At 36.4% G+C, this 21,260-nt stretch overlaps 1 protein-coding gene across 1 annotated transcript in view; it reads left to right on the forward strand.

The window, feature by feature from the left end:
- Positions 1-469: 469 nt before the first annotated feature.
- The window catches only part of FRRS1 (ferric-chelate reductase 1), a 34,028-nt gene continuing 13,237 nt past the window's right edge, over positions 470-21,260 (forward strand). The window contains 7 exon segments of the mRNA XM_012661084.1: positions 470-665; positions 1,620-1,756; positions 5,340-5,434; positions 6,469-6,616; positions 8,985-9,167; positions 15,684-15,782; positions 17,399-17,546. Of these exon segments, the coding sequence (XP_012516538.1) occupies positions 470-665; positions 1,620-1,756; positions 5,340-5,434; positions 6,469-6,616; positions 8,985-9,167; positions 15,684-15,782; positions 17,399-17,546 (1,006 nt within the window).

The following is a 21,260-nucleotide window of genomic DNA, read 5'->3' on the forward strand; positions in this document are numbered from 1 at the left end:
CTGCTTCTTATAGTAATCAACCATTTTCAAAGTTACGCTTTTCCTCTGAGTCTTCAGAGAAATCTTCTGCTTCTCTTATGCTATAGGTTTTTTCAGAAGCTCTTGATTGTTTCATTTGTTTCTTTCTCTCATACATGTAACAAAAACTTTTGTACCCCCTTAATATATTGAAATTAAAAAAAAAAAACAACTTTGAAAGGAGGGTCTTAGTTTCCTCATTTTTCAGGTAAGGAAATGGAGGCTTCAGTGATTTGCCCAAAGTCTCGTAGTTGGTAATTGGTAGAGCTGAGATTCAAATCCAGGTCAGACTTTACATATCACATTCTTTTTTATTATGTATTTTGAGAATATGGTTAGCTAAACATTGAAAGCAAGCAGTTATCTAGAATTATAGTCTTGTGATACTAAAGCTTTTATATTTTACTTAAGTTACATCTGAAAATAATGTGCTCTTAATCTTCTTTTTGAGATGGCAGTTCCTGGATTAACACTTGGTGCCTTCATGATTCTGTTGCTCATTAGTTCTGTGGCTAATTATCCCAATGGAAGAGTAACAAAGTCATGCCACGGGATGATTCCGGAACATGGTCATAGTCCACAGTCTGTTCCTGTCCACAGCATCTCAGTGAGTCAGATGACATTCAGACCAGGAGACCAGATCGAAGGTACTGTGCTGGAATTAATTTATTAATGTTTCGGGTTTCACTTTTTTACTGTTCATTGAATCTTTATTATTATTGGATTTGGACTATTTCACTTAAATCTATTCACTCGTTTTTGTAAGATATTATCATATTATATTTCCTAGTTTTTCTTTAACTGTTATAGATGGCTGTATTACTTAAGTTGCATGGAAACCGGTTCAGAAACCCATTCAGAACAAGTTTTAAAATAAGTTTTTATCATTATTTAATATATCTTTATTAGTACTATTACCTCAATAGAAGAGAAAAAGAAAGTTTATCTCTTTTGTCTTTTTTTTTGCAGTGGTTCTGTCACTTGAAAGAAAGTTTATTTTATCTTGTTTAAATTATAATAAACCCTTGTCTTTCTTGACATAATGTAATCTTAGGTTTCCCTGATCCCTCTGGCAAAATGTAGGCTGATTGTTAAAGGTATATCTATAACAGCATTTTGCAAACTTCATTTTTTGCAACTCTAGAAATACAAAATATTAATAGGTACTCTCTAACAAAAAGCGTGTATAGAGAAATAAATTTGGAATACCCTGTGTGATATATAATATACCTCTTAGAGTTTCACACTGCACAGTGGGATATTAAACACCCTAAGGGATTTGCAGTAAAGAAACAAGTTATTTACTTTCATCTAGCATTTTCCAAACTAATTTAACCCTATGGACTGCCCCTTGACCATCACCTACTTTTTTTTCTCCCTCTGTGGAAGGGCTATTAATGTCTCACGGAGTGAATGTCCTATAGAGCATAATTTAGAACTTCTTTATCTGTAGGATGATTTCTACTCTTTTCTCTCCAGGAGTAGTTTTGCATATGTACACTGGATTCTAACTCTGACGCACCTCCTCTAAACATTCCTCTACATATTCCTTTTTGGGATGTTGCTAAATCTTTTAACTTATCTTCTTGTCTGTTTCTCAGTTACTTTGTCAGGGCGACCATTTAAAGGCTTTCTCCTAGAAGCTCGTGATGCTGAGGATTTGAGTGGTCTTCCCATTGGCTCCTTCACATTGCATGACAGTCAAGTGTCACAGCTTTTGACCTGTGAAGACATACAGGTTTGTGTTCATAGTTGACCCTTGAACCGTGCAGGGGTTAGGCGTGCTGGCTCCCTGCTCCCTGCCTTCCTCTACACAGTCAGAAATCTCCATATGACTTTTGACTCCCTGCAAAACTTAACTACTAATAACCTACTGTTGACCGAAACCTTACCCATAACATAAATAGTCTATTAACGCATATTTCGTATGTTATATGTACTACATCCTATATTCTTACAGTAAAGTAAGCTAGAGAAAATAAAATGTTATTAAGAAAATGATAAGGAAGAGAGAATATATTTATTCATTAAGTGGAAGTGGATCATCATAAAGGTCTTCATTTTCGTCTTCACTTATCTTGTGTTCTTGAATAGGCTAGAGGAAGACGAGAGGTTGGTCTTACTGTCTCAGGGCTAGAAGCGGTGGAGGAGGTAGGAGGGGAGGCAGGCACACTCAGGGTAACGTGACGGAAATACGTTGTAATTTCTGTCTGACATTTTTGCTTTTTCATTTCTCTAAAAATGTTGCTATACAGTACCGATCCTTCTTCCACTGTTTGCTTTAGTTTCAGTGCCGGTATCATAGAAGGGTCCATGCTGCAAAAGAAATCAAAAGCGGTCATGAATAGTCAGAGCCCTTCTGCTAACTTGTTTAACGCCGATTTGTTTTCTGGTGCTGCTTCTTCTACATCTTCTTCCTCATCGTCTGGCCCTGGTTTGGAAGCAGTCATCTCCATCAAGTTCTCTTCTGTCAATTTCTGTGGTGTGGTCGTAAAACCTGTGAAGTCACGCAAAACATCTGGATCCATTTTTTTGTCCAGCAGGAATTTATTGTTTTGGGCTCGATGGCTTTCACAGCTTTTTCTATGGCAATGATATCTTCAGTGGTGCAGTCCTTCCAGACTTGCATGATGTTCTTCCTATCAAGGTTCTCTTCCATAAGGTACCATGTGTAATGAGCCTTAAAGGTCCTATGATCAGGGATCTAGAGGCTGAATTAGAGTCATTGTGTTTGGGGGCAAGTAGACAACTTTTGCACCTTTGGTATTGAAATCATGGGGTTCTGGGTGGCCAGGGGCATTGGCTAATAACAAAAGAACTTTAAAAGGCAGTTCCTTACTGGCAAGGTTGCTTCCTGACTTCATCGGGGACAAAGCATTGTTGGAACCATTCCAGAAAAAGGCTTCTTGTTGTCCAAGCTTTCTCATTGTACAACCAAAAGATGGGCAGCTGGTGTTTATTTTTTCCCTTCAAGGCTTGGGGGTTAGCAGCTTTATAGATAAGGGCAGTGCTTATCATAAACCCAACTACATTTGCACAAAACAGTAGATTTAGTTTGTCCTTCCCTGCCCTAAATTCTGGTGCTTGCTTCTCTCCCTTGCTAATAAATGTCTTTTGTGGCATTATTTTTTGTTTTCCAGAAGAGGGCACTTTTGTCTGCATTAAACACCTGTTCAGGCAGATATCCTTTCTCCTCCATGACTTTCTTAATGGGATCTGGGAACTCGTCTCCTGCTGCTTGGTCAGCAGAAGCTGCTTTTCCTGTTATTTTGACATTTTTTTTAAGCCAAATCTCTTCCTAAAAGTATCAAACCATCCTTTACTGGTATTAAATTCTCCAGCTTTAGCTCCTTCACCTTCTTTTTGCTTTAAGTTGTTGTATAATGACTTCGCTTTTTCTTGAATCATATTAGAATCTGTAAGCATGCCTTTTTTTTATAGCAATCCTGCACCCACATAAGAGCTGCATTTTAATATGAGATGAAAAGGTATTTTGCAAAAAGTACAAGGTTTTATTGTGTGCTGGCATAGCTTCAGTGATGGCATCACAAATTTTCTTTTCTTTTCTTTTTTTTTTTTTACAATGGTCTTTACGTTGAATTCATTTATCTGGAAATGGTGGACAACCACAGCTGCAGACTTCAATCTATGGTACATATCAAGGAATTCATCTTTTTCCTGTAACGTCACGAGTTTTCTCTGCTTCTTGGAAGCACTTCCAGCATAACTAGTGGCACTTCGTGTGTGCCCCATGGTGTTCTTCAAGGTTTACAGTATTGCATTAAACATGATGAAAAATATGCAAGAACCACAAGAGATCATGATATGCAATTTACTGGCAAGAGGAATGGCTCACATGGAGGTGATTAGCATCACATGGAGTTTTAAGTGAATACTTGCAACATCTGAGGTCACTGCAGTTGCAACAGGTGGCTATGAAATTATTACAGTAGTACAGTATGTACTACAGTTTATATGCAGTTATGATTTAATTGTACCCTTTACGTTTGTTTACATTTCTCTCGATTGCAAGCGGTGCCGTGTATCTGTGTGTGTCATAAGTTTTTATAATAGATTTGTGTATATTTTATGGCAGTAAATGATAAAATAGACTAGTATCTGCATACATTTTATGCATTCATGACATACCTTTTTCTTAATTTTTTCAATATTTCTATGCTATGAAGTTTGTGAGTTTTTTCTAATTCCCAGAAATCTCCAAAAAAATTTTTCAATATATTTATTGAAAAAAAAAATCCACATTGAGTGGACCCATGCAGTTTAAACCTGTGCTGTTCGAGGGCCAACTATAGTTTGTAATTGCTCTTTTTTGGCTTTATTTTGTCTTTTCACTACAGAGTGGCAGTTGCAAGATGAACGATGACATAAACCATGTGTTGTAGACATTTAGATAGATTCATAATGCTTAGACTTTTCTCTTAATTTTACTACTCACAATATATTTCTACATATCAACATCCTAGAAAAGGTACGGCAGTAGTTTGAAGAGTTTATAGCTTGTGATGTTTTATAGTATACTTACTCTTATTATATCAATTTTTGAAGGGTTTGAATATTAAACATCTAGTTCTAGAGTGTGACAGAGGTCTAATTTTTGTCATTCATTTACTTATTCATCCATTTAATCTGTTATACCACAAATTGCCCTGGGTGTGAGGGATATGGTGATAGACAAAATTTACTCTTGTTCTTTGAAGAGCTAGCCTTACACTTAAATAGGACTTCTGGACATAGGACAGACAGATGCATAGAACAGTGTGATAACTTTGGTTGGAAGCATACACAGGCTGGAGGGAATTGGGGGAGAGCTTCTTGGAGGAGATAGTCTTCAAGTGAGGCCTCAAAGAATGAGTAGGAGTTTGCCAGGTGCATGAAAGTAGGAAACAGGATTGTTCAAGAGAAAGGAATTACTAAAATATACTACATGTTTGGAGGCATGATGAATCTTTTTCTTTTGATGAATCTTCTGCATTCTATTTGTATCTATTAATGGAAGGATATAAATTTATAGTGTAAACGAAGTAATGAACAGGCTCTATCTAGCATTAACACACCCAATATTCGTGATTCTCTTCAGTTCTTAAATTTCTGCTGACTCTGATTTATTCACAGAACCAGCTGCTAATCTGTTGTTAACCAATCAGCATGTTATTTATTGAGTATCTGTGTCCTTGTTCTAAATAGTCTTCACCAGAATGCCAAGGTCATGCATTGATAAATTGCTTTGCAAGATGATAGCAGTACCAGCCATGCTGAGCTATTGAGTGAGTGAATGGTTGTTCTTTTCCCATTTATTTCAGGGATCAGCTGTGAGTCATACAAGTGCATCCAAAAAAACAAAAATTAAAGTCTACTGGAATGCTCCAAGCAGTGCCCCAAATCACATACAGTTTCTGTGAGTATGAGAGTTTACAACTCCAACTAGTGTAATTGAAACCATAATAGTTTGTCATTTTCATACCTATCGGACATTCATCTGTGTAGGTATAGTAATGACATCACCTTATTAATGCTTTTTCTTTTTTGCTACTGGTATATAACCAGCACCTAGCACAGTACCTGGCACTTAACAGGCACTTAATAGACATTTGTTGAGTGAATGAAGTATTGTACTGCCTTAATACTAATAAGAGCCATCAATTAATACTTGAGTCTTTTTGTGTGAGAATACAAATAAAAGTCCTGAATTTGGATGACTTTTTTACAGTGTTATGACTCTTAGGTTGTCAGAAAAGTAAGACCCTGTATGTTCCTAAAAATTATGAAATTCAGTAGAAGAAAATAGTACTTCTTCATTAATCATGCATGCAAAGGGAAACGGAATGTCATAAAGCCATGTAATGATTCCTGGGTGGTGTTACAGACATATGTTTTAAGGGTAGGGTTGCTATCCTGTCAGGTCTCTGTTTTCTGATTTACTTCGTGCACAGGTTCCCAGCACACAGTAGCACAGCTTTGCACCTGTGTATTAGGTGGAATGTGAAGAAGGGGTGTGACCCCAGTGAGAGCTGATGGTTATTTATGTAGGCTCTGTATAGTTTCTTGCTGTAGTTGTCTGCCACACATGTCCTTTCGAAGAATTCGAATAGTGTGCTATGAAATGAGTAGTAGTATGTTCTTTATACGCCAGGGAGTAGAAATCTGTGCAGTTTAGTCTCTGGGTCTGGCATTCATGGCTGCTGTGAATATGCCCATAGAACAGACCAGTAAGAAAAGCGAGGCATAGAGGAAGAGAAAGCAACAAGATATCGTCTAGTGATGGGGCAGAAGAGAGTCATCAGAGATTTGCCTGAAACAAAATCAGTAGTACTGTTAGGTACTCAGTCATGTGCTCCTAGTTCATTTCCTTTTTCTTTTTCCCTTTAAAGTTTTGATTTGATTGTGGTGGGCCATAATCAGGGTTCTGATCTCACTGATATTGCATTTCAGAGTCACAGTTGTGGAGAAATATAAAATCTACTGGGTGAAGATTCCTGGTCCTGTAATTTCACAACCAAACGCACTTCCTTTTACAACACCTAAAGCTACAATAGTACCTTTGCCAACATTGTCTCCAGTTTCCCATTTAACTAAATCAGTAAGTAACATTTTTATGGCTTTACTAAATGCAATCTAAAATAACATATAATCAAATATAATGTCCATATGTTATAAAATGTAGAAGAGAGGGAAAATAAATAAGACATTACATGAAAATAAAATGCTTTACTCAGTTTTTTCTATGAGCAAAGAGGTATATTTGTGGTTGGAAATTGTGATTCCGTGCTTGGCAAAGTGCAAAGAGAACTAGCTGTACTGGGTTGTGGTAGGAAGTTTTTGGGAATCTGAAGGAAGTTCTCATTGCAACATTATGACTTAAAGGTTAGAATACAGGGAATGGTCAAGACCCTGCAACTTCAAGGTGTGGTTATGACATTCATATGTAGTCTGTACTAGTAGTGGATATATTTTCATTTCAAAATAAATCTGATGAAGAAACAACTTTCTCTCTTTCATGTGGCCAAATATCAAAAATGGAGAGGGAGCTTAAGCTAAATTTAGATAAGATTTGGAGGAGATTCTTGAAGTGGTGGTATAACTCTTAGATGTTATTTCATTAAGGTCAAAGAGTACTAGAGAATTCTATATGCTGAACCACAGAAAATCTCTTGCAAACTCATCAGCTAGAATTCCATTTAGGCCCTCTAAATCAAAAGAATTATGATTGACAAAACATATTTTGAAAAGGGTAATGCATATTAGAAACATTAGGAAAAGAAGGGTTTTACTGCAGGAATTTCTGATAAATTAGAATTCTTAAGTCAGAAGTGGATATAATAAAAAAATGTCTTGAGGCAGGTTGTTACAGTTGAAAGAACAAATGTGGGCCTGAATACTGACTTCTCTAATTTCTATGTGTCTTTGGAAAAACTAGTTAATTTTCAGAGTCTCAATTTATTCACCAATAAAATGAGAAATAATGATATTAGCACAGTATAACTAAAAATTAAACAAAATAATGAATATCAGTTTTCTAACTGTGCTTTGCACTTAATAGATAGTCAGTAAACATTAGTTCCTTCTCTTTTTTTCTTTGCTTTATTATCCTTTCATTCCTCTTTGTTCACATGGAGAAGGCTAAGTAAAGCACTTTGCTCCTATGTAATGTCTTACTTTGTTTTCTTTCTTGTCTACATTTTATAAGATATGGACATAATATTTGATTACATTATTATGAATGTCGCACTTTTGTTTGACCATACAATTAGATAAGTTATTTGTGCTAGCTCTCAGCTTAATCTTAATGCTTATTTAATTAAAAGCTGCTTTGGGGGAATAAACAGTCAGTTTGGACCTGAGCTTCCCAGCGGTAATGTGTTAACAATATTGTTGTCTTTCCATATATTCACATAAAAGGCATTAGCTCTTACTGGAGCTTTTATTGTGTCTTTGTGCCAAGTTTATAATCTCTAATTATAGGGAAGTTCATTGAAAGTCATAGAATTATAGCATTTATAGAGCTAGAAGAAACCAGGGTCTCTTTCTTTCAGTTTTCTTGTTGTATGGTTGAAGGGAAAGGGATCCTGAGAGAATGAATTCTTTGGCAAATGTGGTGGAGTGAAGGGGAGAGCAGAGGACAAAATTTAAGTTTCCTAGCTCCTAGTGGCTTGTTGTCTTCACTCTACTGTGATTTGTCTTTACATTTCCATTAAATCTAGTTACATAATGTTTAGCTCTCTCCTGAAAAGTCCTGTCACTGCCCATTCTAACAAGGGCTGCTCATTTACTTTGTCTAATTGTAGAGATGATTTTTTTTAAGACTCTTCCTCTTATGTTCCTTATCAAGAAGATCTGGATTAAGTCATTGTAGATTGTTTCTTGTTTCTCCCTCCACTAAATCATTACTATTATTTGGAATAGTGGTGTATATCTGGGTAGCCATTTTTTCTTATTTCAATATCAAATTTGAATCTGAATGGTAGAAGCAGAATCCAAAATCTAAATATAGTAACTTGGTAAAGGTTTGTTTGTTCACTTTTTTAAGATTTCATCTTTGAGAACTAGAGGAAACCCTTTATGTAAGAATATCAATGTCAATTAAATATTAGGGACTTAAATACTCCCTAAGAAGTTTCTTAAAATTTACCAGAAACTTTGCTCTAGGACCTATGTATGTGAAATGTTTTGTGTATTAAAGGAACTTTAATACTCTTGCACAGTTACAGTCCAACTCGTGTTATGTTTTCCAAATTTTAATTAAAATTAATTAAGTTTAAAAGTTCAAAGCCTAACTATTGCTCTGATCATTTCTAATTTAGTATATGTCTTTTGTTTCCTTATTTGAATCCTTATTATGAAAAGATATTGTCATTAAAACCCATACTTGAAGATAGTGGCTCTTCTGTCATTGACAATGAACTGCTTCTTTGATAATTGAAATTTTTTTTTCCCTGCCATTTTTCTAGTTCAGTGCCTCAGACTGTGGGAACAAGAAGTTCTGTATTAGAAGTCCTTTGAACTGTGACCCAGAGGTGGAGGCTGCCTGTGTCTTCTTGTCCTTCACAAGAGATGACCAATCAGTGATGGTTGAAATGAGCGGTCCCAGTAAAGGCTATTTATCCTTTGCACTGTCTCATGATCGATGGATGGTTTGTGCCTCTCACTTGCCTAAGTAGTAATGAAAGGACAGTCACTAGAGTGAGCTGTAATCAACAGTAGTTAAGCTGTTTGTTCCAGAGTCAAATGATCATACTTAAGGGTAGAACACGAAAAGAGAAAGTAGCTTAGAACAGATTCCAGGTTAAACAGCTTTGAATATTTTATGATTTTAACAGTTAGGCAATTATATGCTTCCGAGAACAGGCTGTCCTAAATAAAGTTAGGAAAATCATTTTATTTCCAGTGGATTTGCCATTTTATGTCTATCTCTTTGTGATAAAGCAGGAAGCTCATTTAAAAAAAAATCGCTCTGCATAAAATGTCATGTTTGTGTAATGCTTTTCAAGTCATAGCTGTTTACTCAAGTGGCCAGAACTAAAACATGTACTCCTGCTCTTGGTGTCCCATTTTAGTAGACTTCAGTGTATTTCCCAAATAGGGAATTAAACCTGTATATTCAGACAAAATGTATTACAACAGGCTCCTTTGTCAGATCTGCAGAAAGCATTTGTTTTCAGTGGAGTCTCGCTCTCCCTGGGTGGTGCTGAATGGATTGAATGATCCTGTAGGTGGCAGCCTTGTGCTGTGGTGTGGAAGAGCAGGGGCTGCATAAGCATCCCGATTTCCCAGGGAGCAGGAAGAGATTGGGGCCAGGACATATGTAGTCTTGTTTAAGCAGAGTTGGCGTTGGGAGGCTGGGGATGACCACAGATGGAGAAAGCTCCTTATCTCCACGTTAGCAAAGGCAGAGTCTTTTCTGGAAAGTTTTCTTCCTATCAGGATTTAAACGTACTACCACTTCTTTAGGGAATCACATTTCAAAAATAGAAAAGGAAGTGTGACATGGCCATGCTACAGGAAATAATGCTCTCCCTGAAAGTGCACTCTGATCACACAGGTCCTGTGTGGTGGCTGCAGGTATCATAGGAAGCTGGTGTAATTTTTTTAGTGGAATGCCATTTCTGCGTGTGTATATGACCTACATATTTTACTATAGACCTCTAGAATGCACTTGCTATCCTCTGTCATTAAACAAAGGATATAAATTAAATCTATGCCATAAGATATGTCATGTGCCTTAAAAAATAACATATAAGAAAAATTGTGAATCTTTCTCCTTCAATATTGCTTTTATGGGAAATTTTTTTTTTTTTTACTTTTAATTTTTATTTTTAATTTTTTAAAAAAATTTGTTATTTTTTACAATGGATTAGCTTATGGGAAATTTTATGCATGCTCAGATGATGCTGCAATTGCTCAAAACATTTTCCTCACTTGCCTTTTGCAATTGCCATCAGACATGTAGTGTATTCTTTTGGATGTTCTCAGTGCTGGCAAAAATGAATCAAGTTTGACGTGTAAGGTAAATCATGAGATGGGGTTAAAAATAAAATGTGACTATAAAGTTATAATGAAAGGTGGTGGTAGGGCTTGTTGTTGTGTGAACATGATAAAACTGGCTATGAAGGAAATTCCGAAAATGAGTCCAAAAAAGGATTAAGTTGTTGAATAAATGTATAGATTCATTGGGGTTCGTCTCTGAGGTACAGCACTCGTGTAGATATATGCTCTAGTCATTAAAAAAATCTTGACTTATTCTAGCCACTTCATAGCCAAAGTTCTTGCTGTTGTGTACTAAAACATTTCCTTCCACTGGTCCCATAAAATCTGTAAGCAAGAGGGAAAGACACTGTTACTGCCTTTAGTGTGGTGATGAGTAGCCTACAGGTAGGCCAGTTATTTCTGTTCTAAATCGTAGGCACTGATGGCACAAAAGCATTTATCTCTAATTCAAGATATATTTGTCTTACTTAGAAATCTTGTCTGTTTCTGGTATAGTACTCATCAAAAATGTTTATAAAAAACTTAATTATGCAGGTGCAGTTGATTCACAGAGCAATCCTGTTTAATGATTAAAATCATCTGTACACCTGTTTGCCTAAAGTGGGGGAAATGAATCATCCTCAAAACATATTTTTAAAGTGGTTATTTCTATTTTGGTTGTTGTTTTTAAATTTTTAGGGTATTTTTATGACCTGCTATCTCTTTTGAGTATATATTGTAAATTTAAATACTGAAGGTATCTGATGTTATGAATACTGATTAGATAACCTAAATTATACCCTTTTTTCAATTTGGCTTGTAAATTAGTTATAGCAATTGTTTTGGCACTAGACCTTATCACTAAAATTGAAATGTATAATTTCGCATATTTTTTCTAAAAATGACTCACTAATGTCTGAATTTTAACTGAATTTCTGAATACAGTAAGTCTTCACTTAATGTCATCGATTGGTTCTTGGAAACCGTGACTGTAAGTGGAACGATATACAGCAGGTTCTCAAATAATATAATTTCCCTCAACATCATTTTGTTACAACATTGATGAAGAAAAAAATTTGTTTTGTTACACGTCGTTCCGCTTAAAGTCACGGTTTCCAAGAAAGAACCTATTGATAACTTTAAGTGAGGATTTATTGTACATGCATCTTCCCTATCTGAGGTATTTTGTTAAATAATATAAAGTCTTTCAAGTACACACATTATTAGCTTCCATCCTTCTCCTTCCCCTGCCCTGTATCATTTTGTTCCATACATGATCTCTCTGTGCCCAAATTCTAGCATATTTCGGTCTTGACCTCTCCTGAACTCTAGATTGTGATTTCCAGCTGCTGCCTGGTCTCGTCCAGTTGAGTATTCCTGGACAATGCAAATCAACGTTTATAAAACTGAATTTATTAGCTTCCTTTCTAATATCTCCTTGTGTTTCCCTTTCTTGGTGATCAACAAGCAGCTGCCATTATTTTTTATTTATTTATTTATTTTTTATTACAGCATATTATGGGGGTACAGATGCTTAGGTTATGTATGTTGCCCTTACTCCCCCTCCCCCCCAAGTCAGAGCTTCAAGCGTGTCCATCCCCCAGTCGGTGCGCATTGCACTCATTATGTATGCATATATCCATCCCCTCCTCCCCCCTCCCACCTGTCCGACACCCAATAAATGTTATTCTTACATGTGCACTTAGGTGTTGATCAGTGAAACCAATTTGCTGGTGAGTACATGTGGTGCTTATTTTTCCATTCTTGGCATACTTCACTTAGTAGAATGTGTTCCAACAAGCAGCTGCCATTATTGATTGCTTGTTTCTTGGCAGGTATTGTCCTAGGCAATTTATAGAATATCTCATTGCTGCTACCATCTTCCTTGATAGTCAGAGAAATTTTGATTGTGACTTAGATAGCTCCCTTTCATTCATATCTCAGGTCCTTCTTCCTTCTATCTCCAACTTTTTGTTTTGAAAAGTTTTAAACCTACGTAAAAGTTGAAAGAATGAACACCCATTGGGTCCTTACCTAGATTTGCCACTTTAGCTTTCTCTCTCTTTCTGTCTCTATCTACCTATCTATCTCAATTGACTAACGTGGTGTATATAAATACACCTTTTTCCTGAACTATTTGAAAATAAATTGTATGTATCTCATGACATTTCATCTCTGAAGTTTTCAACATGCGTCTCCTAAGAACAAGGACATTCTTCTACAATTACCACAGCATCTTTATCACATTGAGAAAATTTAACAATGATAGGATAATTTTATGGAATATATAGTCTATATTCCAATTTCCCCAGTTATCCTAATAAAGTCTTTTGTAGCTGTTTCATTTTAAAATTTCTATCCAAGATTCCATCAGTTATCACTCAATGAGTTTAGTTGTTATATCTCTTTGATTTCCTTTACTTTAGAACAATTACCCCTATCTTTTTTCTTGATTATTTTTTTTTTCAGGTCACTTATTTTGTAGAATGTTCTATAATTTATACAATAGATGTATGTTAAGATTTTTCGCAGAAATACTACATAAGATAAGTTGTTTCTACATCAGTGCATCATATCAAAAGTTGCACAGTGTCAAATTGTTCTCTTGCTGATGATGCTATGTGTGATCACTGGTGTCTGTTAGGTTTCACCATTGTGAAGGCATATTTTCTTTTTGTAATTAATAAGTAATATGTGGGATGATCCTTTGAGTCTGTGTTAATATTATGTTCCCCAATAACCTGTTACCAAATGGTTTTAGCATTTATTGATGTTCCTTCTCTGAATCAATTGTTACCTTTGTGGTTGTAAAATGGTGATTCTCTAACTTATTTATTAGCTGACATTCTTCTGAAAAGAAAAGCTTTCTTTTCTCTGCACTTTCCCTTCCCTTTCTGAGTAACACTATGGGCTAATGGATTGCTTTTGACCATCGTATTGTAGTTTATTACACCATTCTTCTTTTGGATGGTCATGTTGACCCAGATGTGGCCATGGGAGCCCTTTCAAGCTGGTTTCTGTGCCCTTTTGGTGTGTCTCCATCAGTTTTTGAGCATGTCTTTGTTTCAGGCATAACAAGACATTCTCCACACATACTTTCATGCATTTCGTCACTTCTCAAAGGAGCTTTGCTTCCCTTTAGTAGCAATAGTATTTAGAAATCAAGATTTGCATGCTAATATGTCCATTGTTGCTGATCTCCCAGGAAATTTTGATTCTATCTTTCTAACATACCTCTTTCCTTCTGGTTTTTGCATTGTCACTATTTCTGACTTGACTTATACCTTTATTTAGTCTCCTCCCTGGACTGCTGCTGTAACCCTTCAACAGTCTTCTTGCCTCCATGATTTTCCCTTCCATTTTATCCTTCACACAGCCATTGGAATTCTCTTCCCAAGTCACAATTGAGATGGTCTCAAAAATATCTCCCGAAACCTTTGGTGAACCTTTGGTAATTATAGAAAAATTGTTCTTTTTCTTTAGCATTTGTCTTAATAGTCTTCAAAGTCTTGGGAATATTTGTTGGAATTTCCAGACTTCGAACTCTTTCTTTACTCTTCATATATTTTAGCTAACAAAATTACTTGTTTCCTAAAATTTTCACATATTTTTATATTTGTATATCTTTGGTCCAAGAAGTTCCTCAGCTTAGAAAACCTTTCCTTTAAGCTCAGATCTACCTGATCCTTATATAAATATATTTTATTCTCTAAATTCTGCTTAATTACTATCTTTTCTGATAAGCCTTTTCCAGTTCTCTGGCCATACATAATTTGTCTTTTCTTAGCACTTTGCCCGAATCTCTATTTTATCATATTTAATGTACTGCTGTCTCTTTCCTCCATTAAAACATAGGCTTTGATTGTAAGAACCATATTCTAGTCATCTTTATTTCTTCCACAGTACCCAGCACAATGTTTTCTCATAGAGCGCGTTCTAGATGCTTGAATTGAGAGTGGCAAACTTGGGAGAGAGCTTCAGTACAACCCCGAGATTTGGTGGAACTCGTTATGATGTGTGCTTTCACACTCCAAATGTGGGGTTCTAGAACTGCCTGGAGCATAAGGTTGTGCTAGAACTTTCTCTTACCCTTCATTTAAAATAGTAAGAACTGAGAGTTATCTGTTCTCTAGTCCCATCATCTTCCCCAATATTTGGGCAATCTGCCTTTATTGATTTAGTATTGTAGTTTACTTCTTATCATCAGTTTGCCTCAAAATCAGCCATTTTGTTGTATTAACTTTTTTTTTAAATAAAAAAAGAATTCCTATACTTCACTGCTGATAGACATTCTAGAATATATGCATTATTTAAATTGGAGTTCAACAAACTTTTTCTGTAAAGGACCAGATAGTAACTATTTTAGAGTTTGTGGGCCGTATAGTCTCTGTCGCAACTACCCAACTCAGTTGTAGTGCAAAAGCAGCCATAGATAATACATAAATGAATGGGTGTGGCTGTGTTCTGATAAAATGTTATTTATGGATACTGAATTTGACTTTGACATATTTTTATTTGTCTTGAAATATTCTTCTTCTTTTAATTATTTTTAGCCATTTAAGTATGTAGCAGCTATTCTTAGCCCATGAGTTGTAGCTACAGGTTGAAGGAATATTGGAGATTGAAGCATAGATAAGAAGTAGACAGGCAAAATATTCCCCCTTGAGCTCAGATATTTTTGTTTCAATTATGCAACATTAGATCTATTAAGTGTGTTTCACATATGTGGCAAGATTTGATTACAGTGTCTTCCATGTTACCAAAAATATTCGATACAATGCAGTGTATTCATAGTTATTAAAATACATAGGACATAGATATTTATTAATAAATAAATATCTAGAACAACATTCATGGTAAATAGTGGAGAAAAGGTAACAAAGTTATACATTTTCCCATTTGGGAAGGAGAAAATAGGTATGTATACAAATAGATTTAGATAAATATATACAAAAGCATTAAAGTGGTATTCAACTGGTGATTGACTTATGGACAAAAAAAATTATTTTTAATTAACAAATTGGACAGCCAATTCTCTAGAATTCATAGTATCGTTCAAGATTGAGTCAGTAAGTTATGTTTTAAAAGCACCAAATAATATTTGATTTCCTTAGGGACTTTTCTTTTTTGAACCAAAATGTTGAAATTCCTTTAAACTTTTTTCATCTGCAATTGTTTTTCAGGGTGATGATGATGCTTATCTGTGTATTCGTGAAGATCAGACAGTGCGCATACAGCCTTCCCGTTTGGCAGGGCGAAGTCACCCTGGGATGGACTCCAAGGTGGGTGTGAAAGTTCTGGGAACCTCCACACGGCTGGTCCACTTTCCGGCTATGTGGCTATCACTGGCACGGCTTGCTGCAAGATAGTCTCCAATCGCTGCATTTACGGCCTAGCTTGAGCAGGTGTCTGGCAGCAGGGTTCTTTTCACAGTGATCTCTGAGAAACTTTTCTACACTTTAGATAGCACAAGATAAATTTCTCTTGTAGGGAAAGATGAATTCTTATTTGTGTCACTTAAATCTTTTTTTGTTGCTTCTTATAAAAAAAGTGTTTTATGGTTTGTTAAGATAGTCAGAGCATTATCCCCTTTTCAAAAGCTTACAGTTTTTTTTTTTTTTTTTTTTTTGAGACAGGGTCTTGCCCTGTTGCCCAGGCATCATTGCTCACTGCAACTTCAAACTCCCAGGCTGAAGTTATCCTCCTGCCTCAGTCTCCTGAGCTGGGAGTACAGGCACATGCCACCATATTCAGCTAATTTTTTTTTTTTTTTTTTTTTTTACCCAGGCTAGAGTGCCGTGGCATCAGCCTAGCTCACAGCAACCTCAAACTCCTGGGTTCATGCAATCCTTCTGCCTCAGCCTCCCGAGTAGTTGGGACTACAGGCATGCGCCACCATGCCCGGCTAATTTTTTCTATATATTTTTAGTTGTCCGATGAATTTCTTTCAATTTTTAGTAGAGACAGGGTCTCACTCTTGCTCAGGCTGGTCTCAAACTCCTGAGCTCAAATGATCCACCCGCCTCGGCCTCCCAGAGTGCTGGGATTACAGGCGTGAGCCACCGCGCCTGGCCCAGCTAATTTTTTTATTCTTTGTAGAGATAGGGTCTCACTATGTTGCCAAGCTGGTCTTGAACTCCTGGCCTCAAGTGATCCTTCTGGCTCTGCCTCCCAAAGTGCTGGGTTTACAGGCATAAGCCATCATGCCCAGCTCCAGACAAGTTTTCAAAAAGAGGCTTCTGTTAGTGACAGGGGTTCTTGACTAGCGAGAAGGAGGAGCACATTTGGTTAAAACTGGTGCCCTCCTGTTGTCTTAAGTGCCCTTTGTTGGCATCTGTGTCAAAGGTGGGCTATTTCAGGTAGACGAGTGTCTTTTTCACAGGGCAGTTTACAAGCAATGAGCCCTGAAGGAGCGGTAGCTATCACTTAATGACATAGCAAATGAACTCTGACTGAACAGCAGCTATCACTTAATGACATAACTGTGCAGAGCTTTCCCTTGGGGTTGACTCTCACAGCTGGCTTGGAACTTCTCCCCAGTTACATGTTGCATTTTGGCCACTAGGGCATTACTAATTGTTTCTTCAGTGTTTTTGATTGTGTGCTAGTGGCCAAATGGAGTTAGTTCATCTAAAATTCCCAGCCCCGGTCGAGGAATTGTGGGGTTCTGGCTGAAAGTAAAAATAATATTTTTGCCAAATGGGAAAAAGACAAATAAACTGGAAGAAAATGTTTCTTGTACTCTTCAAAGAGGAAGTGGAAAAACAATGATACTGCAGACAAAGCATACACATAAGGTCTTAGAGAAAGGAAATTGAACAGGGCAGGATTTTGATCATATCTTATTTTTAGCAAATATTTGGGAAGTGCTAAGAAGACTCATTGTGTATGTTTGTAGGATACTCTTGAAGATATGGCTTGGAGGTTGGAGGATGGTATTATACAGTGTTCCTTCAGAAGAAACATTACCCTTCCTGGGGTTAAGAATAGATTTGATCTAAACACAAGCTACTACATATTTCTAGCAGATGGTGCAGCTATTGATGGTAAGTACATTGATAAAAACTATCTTTTTAAGCTTTTTGTTTCTCTTCCTTCCTGCCTTCCCCCCACCTCTTTTGGAGAGACTACTGTAATAAGGTACACACTTATGGATAAGGAGTTATAACCCTTTTCTATTTTGCATAAAAATTTGACTTTTAGTTAACCTGCACTTATAGCTGTGTTTCTCTGGAAACTAGATAGAGGTAGAGTGTCAACTATGTTATAAGGCAGCATTGCCTATGATCAGAATGGCCTCTGGTTAGTAAAATGCATTTGACCAGAAGAACCATAAATACCTTGCAAGAAGCCGTATCTTTGGGCTTCCCTGAATGTAGTGACATTAGCATTGCAGGGGCCCTGGACACAGTGCCTTTGGGGTTATCGCAAGAGATAGTGGCTCTTGTAAGAAAACCTGCCCAATAGGAATCACATTTCCTTAGACATGAGCTTCCTCCAGGGAGGTGAGGAGGAGATAGAATAGCTCCTGGACGGCTGCGTGAACTGCTCCATGACCCCCCATTGAGGGGACAATGCCTCACACTGCCCTGCTGGTGTGGTGAGTTTCATGTCCTACATCCTTCTAAGTGAATCTGATGCCAGGTGCAGCCTAAGGTATTAATAGTGCTGTGTTCAATGTTTAGTTCATCCTTGAGAAGACTACCCTGGTGGATACTGTAACACATATTAATAGGAATAATTCGATTTTTTTTTAAGGTCTTGGCTAATGATGTTTTGAGGTGCTGCAAGAAAACCCAGTATAGTATTTAGTGACTTCATCTCTTAGGGGATAACATTGGCCTAAAACTTTGAGAATATAGCCTACTTTGAAAATGGTGAGAAGGTGGGCATATAGAATAGAGAGTCAGGGGAGGGATAAAGGAAGAAGAAGAGCAGGAAATGTGGTACAGGTAAAATTGTGAAAAGCCTAGAATATTCTATCATGTGATTTAAATTGTCTATTATTGGTAAAGTAGAGCCCAAAAATGTTTTGAAGCAGGATAAAATATATACTTGGTCTTAGAGAAAATTTAGCAACATTTGAAGATTTAGTTATAGGTGATATGTGTAGTTATCTTACTGAAATTATGTATTTCATCCCCCTCCCTTTTTTTTTTGAGACAAGTTCTCATTCTGTCACCTGGGCTAGAGTGGTGCAGTGGTGGAATCATAGCTCACAGCAATCTCAAACTCCTGGGCTCAAGCAGTCCTTCCATCTCGGCCTCCCTAATAGCTAGAACTGTAGATGCATGCTATGATACCATGCTTGGCAAATTTTTAATACATTTTTTTGTAGAGATGGGGTCTCGCTATGTTGCTTAGGCTGGTATTGAATTCCTGGCCTAAAGTGATCCTGCCTCAACCTCCCAAAGTGCTGGGATTATAGGCGTGAGCTACGGTGCCCTGCCAGCCATTTTATTTAAATGGAGAAATTCTGGGGTGTGTGTGTGTGTGTGTGTGTGTGTGTGTGTGTGTATGGCAATGCCAAACCTTTCTTCATGGATTAGCATTATAGAAATCAGCACATATTTTCCAATAGAAACAATGTTTTAATTGGTAGTTCTAACACTCCCTCAGTAAAACCTAGTTAATGGATGAAATGTGTGAAGAATAGAGCATTGTTCTATTTCCCTTGCCTGCCGGTATTGCTGGATGGGAGGGAGAATCTCTGCCTTGTCTCTTGTGGTGTTTCTCAAAGTGTGGGGCTTAAACAGGTAAAGGCATCATATGTAACCTAATCATATGTACCCCCATAACATGCTGAAATAAAAAAAAATTTAAAAAACAAAAAAAAACAAAAAAAACAACCTGCTTCAGAACCACCTGGAGTGACTGATAGCAATGCAGATTTCTGAGATCCACCTCAGACCCACTGAATTTGTCATTGGTGCCTGGAATCTGCATTTTAACAAGCATCCTAGGTGATTGTAAATGTGCTGTAGTTTGATAACTTACTGCTCTAGGATGGAATTTTCCCAACTAAGGCGAACATATTGTAAGGCAGTTCAGGAATTACAGCGAACAATACTAGAACTTTTCTTTCAGATTTATTTTTTTATCTCATTTAACAATTTTCTGTTTTAATATATTTCATAGTATACATAATATACTAAAACAATAATACATGAATATGTTTATTACAAATATATATATACTAAGGGCTCACGTTCATTTTTTTTAACCGGTGGAGTACAATGCAGACAAAACAAAACACCCCAAAAAACAAACCTGGAGATTGCTACTCCAGAAAATTCATTTTCCAGTTCTCTTATACTGGGGAACAAAGGACAATTACCACATAAATCATTGTCTTTTCTATTACTTAGTCATATGTAGGTGGACCGTTTGTAAGTTGAACTCTGCTTAAAAACAGTGAGATTTTGTAAGGTTTAAGCCAATTTTCAAAGTAATCATATCTCTACAACCCATATAAACGTAAAATGTGCCCCATTTCAGTAAAATCTCATAATGATGCATCCTTTTAAACCTTTTTCTAACTGCTATTTTCCCCACAATGCTGACAATATCCTATTTTGGGATAAGCAAATGTAAAATGCTGAAGTTTTAAATTGCAAGATAGAAATCACTTGGATAAAGAAGTAATTCACAATTAGGAGACCTACTAATTTCAATAATTAATGATGTAGAGACCCTGTTATCACATGACCTGTTATTTAAACAATTTAGGAATACTACAGGTTACATAATACTGTGGAGTCTTGTACTAAGGATGAACTCCCTTAGAGTAGCACTGAGAAATTATAACAACACCATGCAATGGAACTCTAAAATTATAATGGACTTCTGCTTTCATGAAGGTTAAGTTCATGCTTAGTTCACGGCTCTGTGGTGATTTAGAGTTTAAAAACACTTTTCTTCCAACTTGTCTCTCAGGCTCGTTGGGACTGTGGTCTCTTTTTCATCACTGCCACTCAACTAATACAGGATTTTTAGCTTCTTTAGTGCCTTTCTTGTCATTTTTGGTAGTTTTCTTGATCGTTTTCTTTTTGACACCTTTGTAGCTCCTGACAGTTATCGTCTCTTTCTTCTTTTTTTTTTTTTTTTTTATTTCAGCGTCTCTTTCTTCTTGACACTCTTTTCTATCGGCGTTCATTACATAAAGCTCTTCTCGTTTTCTGCTTTATAACAAGCCATGGTGTAATAGTATTTGCTGAATGAGTAACCAGGAGTCCTAACATCAGTTTTGAATAGCCCATTTTTTCTCCATTGTTTCAAAAGCCTCTTTATTATACACTAAAAGCTATCAATAAATTGAACTATTTCTAGTTTGTTCATTCTTCTATTAGTCTATTTATCTATTCTTGTACTAGTGGGAATTACTATGGCTTTATAATAGATTGTAAATGTCGATAGAACAAGGTTCCCCTTCTGGCCTTCTTTTTTAAGACTTTTTGCCTCTGTGTCTATCTCTTCTTCTAGATGACCTTTAGACATGATTTGTCAAATTCTCTTTATCTTGTTGGGACTGGGATCGAAATTGCAGTGAAATTTTAGATTAATTTGGGGAATAATAACTCTTTGCAATAGTGAGTCTTTCTATGTAGGAACATATTGAGATAGTCCATTTATTCAGGTCCTGCATATGTGTGCTTTTCCATGAAATTGTATAGTTTTCTCTGTATCTTCATTGTAGGGCTTATATATTTTTTGTTACTTTGTTCCTAGGTTTAATAGTTTCCTGAAACAAATAATTGTGA

Source organism: Propithecus coquereli, unplaced genomic scaffold, assembly GCF_000956105.1.
Source record: "Propithecus coquereli isolate 6110/MARCELLA unplaced genomic scaffold, Pcoq_1.0 Scaffold7, whole genome shotgun sequence".
NCBI classification, from domain to species: domain Eukaryota; kingdom Metazoa; phylum Chordata; class Mammalia; order Primates; family Indriidae; genus Propithecus; species Propithecus coquereli.